The 9,406-nt window shown below is 40.5% G+C and overlaps 1 protein-coding gene across 1 annotated transcript; it reads right to left on the reverse strand.

Annotated features, from left to right (window-relative positions):
- Positions 1 to 1,367: 1,367 nt before the first annotated feature.
- Positions 1,368 to 4,859, reverse strand: ZBTB25 (zinc finger and BTB domain containing 25). Its single transcript, XM_007942283.2, has 2 exons — positions 4,687 to 4,859; positions 1,368 to 2,502 (listed from the first exon to the last, which is right to left on the reverse strand). Exons 1-2 carry the CDS (start codon positions 4,857 to 4,859, stop codon positions 1,368 to 1,370), a joined length of 1,308 nt encoding a protein of 435 aa, XP_007940474.1.
- Positions 4,860 to 9,406: the final 4,547 nt, after the last annotated feature.

Below are 9,406 nucleotides of genomic sequence, written 5' to 3' on the forward strand. Positions count from 1 at the left end.
ATTTTAAAATTTCAGAAATGATTTAGATCCATTCCTGTGGTGTATTCTGACTAGCTATTTCCCGGAAGCACAAAGAAAGAGAATTGATAATTGATTCTAGTGCCTTTCATTTCTCTGGTGTTTTAGCTTTGTAAGTTTCACCATTATAATAGGGAGTTAGGTTTACTCAGAGCGAAACCTATAATCATGGGTTTTAAACATAGTTCTAGAATACTGCATGTATCTATTCTACTGGTTTTATAGCCAGAGTAAAAAGTGGAAACTGTGCCACTGAAAAATGACTTTTTAAAGCTATTTTACAAAATTAACATCAACTCAAAAAACCCAACCCAACCCACTGCCATCAAGTTGCATCTCACTCACAGCAACCCCTCCTTGGATTTCCAAGGCAGTATTACTACGGACATGGATTGCCCAACCTGCCTTCTGAGGAGTGGCTGGTGGGTTTGAACCGCCAGCCTTTTGGTTAGCAGTCAGATGCCTTAGGCACTATGCTACTCAGGCTGCCTTAAAAATCCACTTACCCAGAGGGAAGAGAGATGATTTGTATTTTATTATTTTCCTCTTTAAACTCATGTAAACCTCTGGTTGTAAAACTCTCAAATTGCTTTAAAGTCTTTAAGAAAACACTCTTAAGATAACAAGGCTGGTGCTAGTCAGTGCAGGCCTGTTGGAGATCTTCCTCTCTCTGTCCTTCTCTGTGGGCATGTGTTTCTCTTTTTAAAAATTGTTATGTCTCTCTTTTCACTTTAATGAAAATATTTTTTTAATTAAAAATGAGGTATGTATAATGCTAAGAAAGTAATGTCACGTGAGGTGTTACTGAGATAGAAGGTAAAAAGTAATTTTAAAGTTAGACTGAACACAGTATTCACTGTAACACTGTAACATACAAGCATGCGTTAAAACAACTAGTAATTTTCTAAACGGCAGAAATTATTTTGAAATAATCCTTTATAGGGGCTTAATTCATGTGAAACAGTCAAAAGTGGTAGTCTGGAATGTTCTTTAAAACAGATTTCATTTACTGCAGATTCAATTTGATTTTACCCACTCTAATCTGAAATAACACAGAAATTCTATATATAATCATTCACTCTAAAGTTTCCATACTTCTACACTGCTTTCTGATTTCTAAATTGTGATTTAATTTCTGGAAATGTCACAGCCCTAGCTGAAGGTTACACTTTAAATCCATGTGTTAACATGTCATAATCAGAGGATCTAATATATACAACCCTAAAACTATGGGAAAATGGTAAAGGGAAAAAAAAGTCAATAGAACTTGAGAAAAATAATTTACGAATAAAAAAAACACCATGTGAATTTTCTTTTTCAGAATTAGTATAAAAATTCTGATGAAGGTGCTATTCAACCAGGATAGTGTCCACATTTTCTTGGGTGAGCTCCGGCTCTAAGGCACAAGATGAGTCTAAGTGCTCTTGTGACAAGCAAGGACTTTTCAGGGGCACATCAGACCAGCTGTCACAAAACGGCTGAAATCTCTGGGCCAATGTACTGCCAAACCTTTGGCATCGGTTATATCTGTAAGATTTACCTTTGTGTGTATACATGTGTTCCAGCAACTGGCTCTTTCGGAGAAATTTATGACCACAGATGGTACAGCTGATTTTTCTTTTCCTTGAAAAAGAAAAATTACAGTTTAATTCCACTGGCTCTGTGTCTTTGGAGATCAGAGACACTTGACTGATCTGCAAAGGCTCTGTGGTGCCCCGGTCCGAGTGGTCAGGCTGCTGTTCCTTCTCCTTGACAATGAAGGAGCTGAGCCTGGGGCGCTCAAGAGTCTCACTATTTTCACTTAGTGGATGCACTTCACCGAGGTCATTACTTTCCAGAATGGAGGCTGGGACACCAAATGGGAGGGATCCAGACACGTGTGTATGGAGGTGTTGTCTTAGGTTATTACGGGAATCAAAACGTTCCCCGCAGTAATGGCATAAGTGTATTTTGATACTGCTTTCCGTGACAGTGGGGCCTGTCACCTCTGATGAGGGTGAAGGGTGACTCTGGGAGATCACAGATTCTGGGTCACATCTTTCCTGCTTGATGGACACTGGGGGCTTCTGGTGCTCCTCCAGGGCCTGGGCCGCAGGATGGGCCCTCTGCTGGCCTGCAGTGCCATCATCCAGCCCAATGGCAAGAGAGAGCTGCAACTGGGGGTGGTCACTCTGGGCAGCAGCTCTGTTTCCACCGTTACTGGAAGGAGCTTCTTTGACCTCCAGCCCTTGTCTGACAGCTGTTTTTTGCGTTGTTGAGATCTGAATGCCATACAGATTTGAGGACTGCACAGTCTCTGGTGAGAACACCTGATTCATCTCCGTCGCAATATGAGAAAGGTAGTCGGCGTGAAGAAATCGAATGCCTTCCTCCAGTCGACTGTGATCCACAATCTGTTTGGGCCCCTTCCCCGTGTACATAATGTGCAACAGATAGCTGAATATGTCTGGCTGGATGTCAGTTGGTTGTATTTTTATGCATTCACTGTTGAAAACAAAAAACAGACCCACACAAAATGAAACACAACCTAGCTGGCTCCTTAGTTAGCATATATAATCTTAGGCTAAAGCAACTTCTTCCTAAGAAGTCCAAACTTAGCAGTCGGCCTTGATGAAATCCAGGAGTAAAAGCTTAAACTTGTATTTTATACCAGTTTTTACAGCCCAGAAACAACTCTTCCCGCATTCAATCTACTGTCAGGAATCTAATAGAAAATTAGAGACACAGACAGGTATTCTGATTAGTTCAACACTGACGAAGTGCCTCCTAAGTGACATGGACTATGCTAGGTACCAGTAGGTAGAAAAATGAACAAGACAGGTAACTTGTTCTTAAGGTAACTGGTAATATTTGGAATTTAAATCACAGTTATTTGGGGAGTTCTGGTAGCGTAGTGCCTAAGGCACTTGACTGCTAACCAGAAGGCTGGCAGTTCAAACCCACCAGCCACTCCTTGGAAGGAAGTTTGGGCAATCTACTTCCATAGTGATACTGCCTCGAAAACCCAAGGAGGGGTCGCTATGAGTCGGGTCCGACTCAACGGCACATAACGACAACAACGTTATTTTGGGAGCTCTGGTGGTATAGCGCCTAAGGCATCTGACTGCTAATCAGAAGGCTGGTGGTTCAAAGCCACCAGCCACTCCTCGGAAGGAAGGCTGGGCGATCTACTTCCATAATGATACCACCTTGGAAACCCAAGGAGGGGTCGCTAAGAGTCAAAATCGACTTGACACTTCTCTTACAGACTTATTTAAGTATTAATAATAGCATCAGCTAATAGTACAAAGTTTTATTTTAAGCATTTAAATTTATCAATCTATTTAATCTTCATAATACCCATTTTGCAGACAAGGAAGCTGAGGCACATAGAAGTCAACTGCATTGCAATGATTTGTTCTACATGTATTCCCTCTCTACTGAATGATGAACTTCCTAAGAGCAGGGAATATAACTTATCTGTTACTGGGATCTAGCACAGTGCTCAACATTTCAAAAACCTGAAGAACAAACCTATTGCTGTTGAGTCAATGCCAACTCATAGTGACCCCCACTGGGTTTCTGAGGTGGTAAATCTTTATGGTAGTAGACTGCCCCACCTTCCTTCCATGGAGCAGCTGGTGGGTTTGAACCGCCTTAGACACTGTGCCACCAGAGCTCCTTTTATTATTTCATTAAGGCCTTTTAAAAAATATATAGTGTTCTGTCAGTTTATGTACTGTGAATTAAAATGCTTTTTTGCAAACACTCAGAATCTAAATTCCAGTTTCTTGTTCTCCCTACATACCTATCATGTTGGAGTAACCCAATTTCAAAAAATCAAATAAACTTTTTGAGAAAATATTTACAACAAAATGACTTTTGAACTCTAATAGGGAACATAAGGTAGCTTAGAATTATGATGTTGAAACCTCACTACAGAAATATTATGGAATAGAAGTCAACAACTTAATGATTAAGAGCATAGACCTTTAGCTTCTGATAGATCTGCATTTGATTGTTAGCTGCACAATCTTGGATGGCTAAGTTACTTAACAACTCAGTCTCAGTTTTCTTTTCTCTAAATTGGGGTAATATTATAGGGGAGGTATCAGTGCTTGAGTATAAACATTTTTTTTATCTTTGGTTTTCTTCTTTTTTTTTTTTTTTTTAATTGTGATTTGGGTGAAGATTTACAGAGCAAATTCACTTTCCATACAGCAGTTCACATATACCTTGTCTCATGTCAGTGACCACAGTTTACCACAATGCAACAGCTCCCCTCCCACTTCCTCCCCATAGTTACCTATTCCCAGTATCCATCCCTCCATTGAGTATAAACTTTTAATACATTTTAGCTCTTATTATCATTCTCAGGAGCTCTGGTGGTGTAGTGCCTAAGGTATTTGACTGCTAACCAGAAGGCTGGGGGTTAAAACCCACCAGCCACTCCTCAGAAAGAAGACTGAGCAATCTACTTCCGTAATGATATTGCCTTGGAAACCCAAGGAGGGGTCGCTATGAGTCAGATTTGATTCAATGGCAGTGAGCTTGGTTTTGGTAGTTTTATTATCATTCTTATCTCCCACCATGAATCCTATACATAGAGACGTTTAATTATAAAATGTGGCAAAAAAAAAAAAAAGTTTTTTTCAATTTCTTTTCTGATTTACAAAAACACATCCTTACCTTGTTTGGTGAATAAATATCATCTTGAAATAGTTGGAAAAAGCAGCAAGCACTGCTCTGTGGGCTTTGAAGTAAACGTCTCCAATGGCAACCGTGCAATCACACAGAAAACCAAATTCTCGCTGCATGTTCAGTTGCTGCAGAAGGACAAGGCTGTGGCTAGCAGTGTCCATTGTGGCTCTGTGGAAAAGGGCAATACATAGAGGTTTTTAGTTGTTTTTTTAATTGGCTACAGTTCACATCAAACTATAAAGTAGTACCAAACCAAAAACCAAACTCACTGCCAACGAGTCGAGTCCGACTCATAGTGACCCCTCCATGGGTTTCCAAGGCAGTATCACTATGGAAGTAGATTGTCCAACCTTCCTTCTGAGGAGCTGGTGGGTTTGAACCGCCAGCCTTCTGGTTAGCAGTCAAGCGCCTTAGGCACTATGCCACCAGAGCTCCCTATGAAGTAGTAAGGAGACCTAAATCTAAATGCAATTATTCAATAATTTTTAATACTGTTAATTTCACCCCAAACTCAGTTAATGTTAAATGCCGCTATTACCATCACTGATATAACTCTGCTGACCATAAAACACAACCTTTCTTTGCCTAGTAAGAGGGAGCTTGGTATGAGAAAAATAGGAACAAAAGGCAGGCCTGCTCTTTCCTGGCTAATGTGACTACAGTATTTCCAATCTGTTTCCTCACTGAAAAACGGGAATGAGATACTGATCCCTACTGGGGATTAAAATGAGATTACTTATGTGATAAGCACATTGTAAACTTGGAAACTATATTCAAATGTTGGCTATAAATGTTAGTAACGTAACAGGCTGTCCTGGCTAGGCTAGAGCTGTCACTACTCCCTAGGGATCCTGTGTGCTCATGGGACATTGGCCTCCCACCTATCATAGAATGGGTAATTTATCAGTCACAGTAAGGTCAGGAATCCTTAAAATAGATGCCAAGCCCCACCCTCTGTGGTACAAGGGCCCAGGAGCCTAATGAAAAAGAACTGAACCCTGATCTTAAATGGATTCAGACACATACAAACATGGAGGTTCCCGAAGGAAACAGAATGCAGGGTAAGACGACTGGGTTTCAGGGGAGAAAATCAGGCATGAAGAACATGTAGAAGAATTCTGGTTGGATGGCCCAGTGAGAGCAGCAAGGCCAGGACATGGAAAAGTGCCATGGTGCCAGGGAGGTGGGACGCTGTACTTCCCCACCCCAGCTGTGCAGAGAGCCCCGGTGCTTGAGGGAGAAGGTGGCTGTGGTATAAAGCGCATTGCTAGGTGACTGGGAGAACCTCCTTTGAAAGAGCAGATCCTGAAAAGAGAATAAGGCTTCTTTACTTGCCAGACAGAGCAAAGTCTAAGGAGGTCAGCTGTGGGGGGCAGGGTCAGCTGTCTGGAGATGGGCAATAGCTCGGACAGTAGATGACTGAGCGATCAGTTATATAACACAAATAGCTGATACATTATACTGCTTACTATGTATCAGGCAAGGAGTCCTGGTGGCACAGTGCTTAAGCACTTGACTGCTAACCAAAAAGGTCCACGGTTTAAACCTACCAGCCATCCGTGAGAGATGGATGTGGCAGTCTGCTTCAGTGAAGATTTACAGCCTTGGAAACCCTATGGGGCAGCTCTACTCTGTCCTGTAGGGTCGCTTGGAGTCGCATTGCCATCGACCTGATGGCAACAGATTTGGTTTGGGATGTATTAGGTACTGTTTAGTCACTTAATCTCAATACTACCCTACATAAAAGAGAATATCCAGTGCATTTCACAGATAAAGAAACTGCATCAGCCCAGTGAGTGGTTTACCCAGGGTCACACTGCAGAGCAGCGGATGCAGGCCCAGGCCTCCGGCTCCAGAGCCAAGTTTCCTCCCTCTCCAGCTTCCAGAGGGAACATGACCTTACACAGCACCGCAGACTGGAAGTGCCTACACAACAGTCCAGTTACAGGTAAAGGCTCCCCTGGGAATGCTCGGGAATATTTGGAAAGAAGACTCAGGGAGAGATCTGGGTTTCCTGCTGGCTGAGCAAATGTGAGACAGCAAAACATTTATGCTTATTAGTGGGTGAAGTCTAGGATAAGACTGGTGAAGGTAATAGTGACTATTACTGATACAATGTTGAATCTATTTTTATTAAAACTACATATTTAATGTACTGATTGTTACTAATCCCTATAAGATATATTATCAAGAGAAAAAAGCAATGTGTGAAATTGTACAGAGAAGACTATTATTTGTGTGAAAGGAGTGGAGTGGTGATTTTCTTTTTAAAGGTGGGGGAGGAATTTGTACATAAATATATTGTTGATGTATGTACTTCTGGAAAGATTCCAAGAAACCAGTAAAATGTTCACTTCTGGGAGGAGAACCAGGGAGTGGGGGGTAAAGGATGGGTGTGGAACTATACTGTTTGAACTTTTGAAATATTTTTATGAAAGTTTAGTATCATAAATACATACCTACATAGACCTTTATTTCCCTCATTTTTTATAATTATGAAATATGTCAGATAGACAAATAGGCACAGAGAACAATGTAACAAACACTCATCCACCGTTATTCAGTACAGAAAATAAATATTACAAACACAATGGAGATCCCCTGGGCTTTCTTATACTACCCAGCCACCCATCTTGCCTCCAAAGACAACTACTATCTGGATTCTGCTTCTCTGACTCCCTCGTATATCATCACATTCTGCATCTGCACACATCCCTAAACAAAGTACAGTATCATTCTCCATGTTTAACAGTTTTATATAAATAATACTGTACTTTAGGAATCTTGCAACTTGCTTTAAAAAAAGAAAACAACTCTACAATCATGCTTTACCTTTAAGAATGCTATATATTCAAACATAATTGTTTCCCCATTCATCCCTCTATTAAAACAGAACAAAATTCTCACCCTTACCGTTCCACTTTAAAAGATTTCAAGCAGCACTGAAAGAAGAAATAATAAGGTAACAGAATCTACAGAGAATTGATCCTATGCTCTAAGAATACAGACAAAAATACAAATAATAGATACTGTTCCAAACAGCCATTTAACCAAGAGAATCACTATTTATTGTATTTATCACATTTCTCTGATTCTAACACCATCAATTTATAGGGAGATTAAAAACACAAAACAAAATTTGGTATCAGCAATTTCAGTGCATAAAAATATGTGCCTTAAAATCAATGCAATAGCTCAAATGGAAATATCTTAAATTAGCCTTCTAAATTGTCTCAAGAAACAAACACCCCTCAGACCATAAACATTTTCCCCCATTTCTTCCTATATGTAGTAATGCATCAGGATAAGGAACCACTGAGCCTCATGGAAATGAGAAGCAGCAGACTAAAAAGTTGTACATACAAAAATCTTGTGGTTAATAAGTAACAGTACTTCTGTACCTATTCAACAAATATTTTTGAAGAGAAATTGAATAAAGACAAAAATATTTTGAAAGCATGCATTGTGCAAGACACCGAGATAGGAAAAAAAAATCGGATATAGAATCCTGCACTTAGAAGATTACTGGCTAATAAGGAGATACAACATAGTGATTACAATAGGAAGTACCAAGCGATAATGCCGTAAAAGCAGTTCAGAGAACATGCTGAGGGGTAAACAACAGATGACCCAATGGAAAACAAGGCATCTGTACTGACTTAGATGAATAGGCAAGATGACCATAGCTTCCAGGCAGAAAAAACAGAATGAGTGGAAGTACTGGGGGTGGGGGAAGAATGAAAACACAGATAAAAGAATTCAGGTTAGTGTAGGAAAAATACAAAAGGTGGAGGAATAAGGACATGTGGTCAGATCACAGATGATACTGAGTGTAAGACTAAAAGGCACTCTAGTTCTGCCCGAAATGGAGAACTATGTAAGATCTCTGAGTAAGAAGAGCATGATCAATTACTAATTTCATGGAAAGGCGAATAGCACATCAGTTATAATTCAGACTCTAGATTTAAATTCCAGCTCTACCACTTACTAGCTGTGTGATCTTACAAGATACTTAAAAGTCTCTAGGCCTCAGTTTCTTCATTTATAAAATATAGATGGTTACCGTAAGTAACCTATAGGATGTTCCATGGAGTTAGTAAAGTAATGCACATAAGCACTTACAACAGTGGGGCCAACACTTGGTGCTCGATAAATGTAATTGATCATCACCACTAACAGCACATCGTTAGGGCTGTGATTCAAGATTGCTTTAGCAGAAATATATTTAAAAGATTAGCAAGGGAAAGATACAGAGAAAGGAAGACCAACTAGGGGGCTAGTACAATTTCCAAGTAATAGCAGTAAGAATGAAGGAATACAAGGAATATGCCAGACGAAAACTGACATGACTTGGCAGCAGACTGGATGAGACTTTGTCTCAGCCACAGAGACAAAGTCAAAGGTGGTCTCTGAACTCCAAATTGTTCATATGGAAGAATCCATTCATTCCTTCAGTTCATATTTGCAAGTGTTGCTATAAAGCCTGTTGTTAAGTGCTGTCGAGTCATTTCTGACTCATAGGGACCCCATGCACAGCAGAACGAAACACTGCCCGATCCCGTGCCAGATCCGTGCTCCCTGCTATACTTGAGCCCATCATCGCCGCCACCATGTCAATCCATCTCCTTCAAGGCCTCCCCCTCTTTCATCGACCCTCCACCCTACCAAGCATGACATCCTTCTCCAGGGAATGGTCCCTTCTTACAAC

This window comes from Orycteropus afer, unplaced genomic scaffold (assembly GCF_000298275.1).
Source record: "Orycteropus afer afer isolate SDZICR_OR568_19922 unplaced genomic scaffold, OryAfe1.0 scaffold00088, whole genome shotgun sequence".
NCBI classification, from domain to species: domain Eukaryota; kingdom Metazoa; phylum Chordata; class Mammalia; order Tubulidentata; family Orycteropodidae; genus Orycteropus; species Orycteropus afer.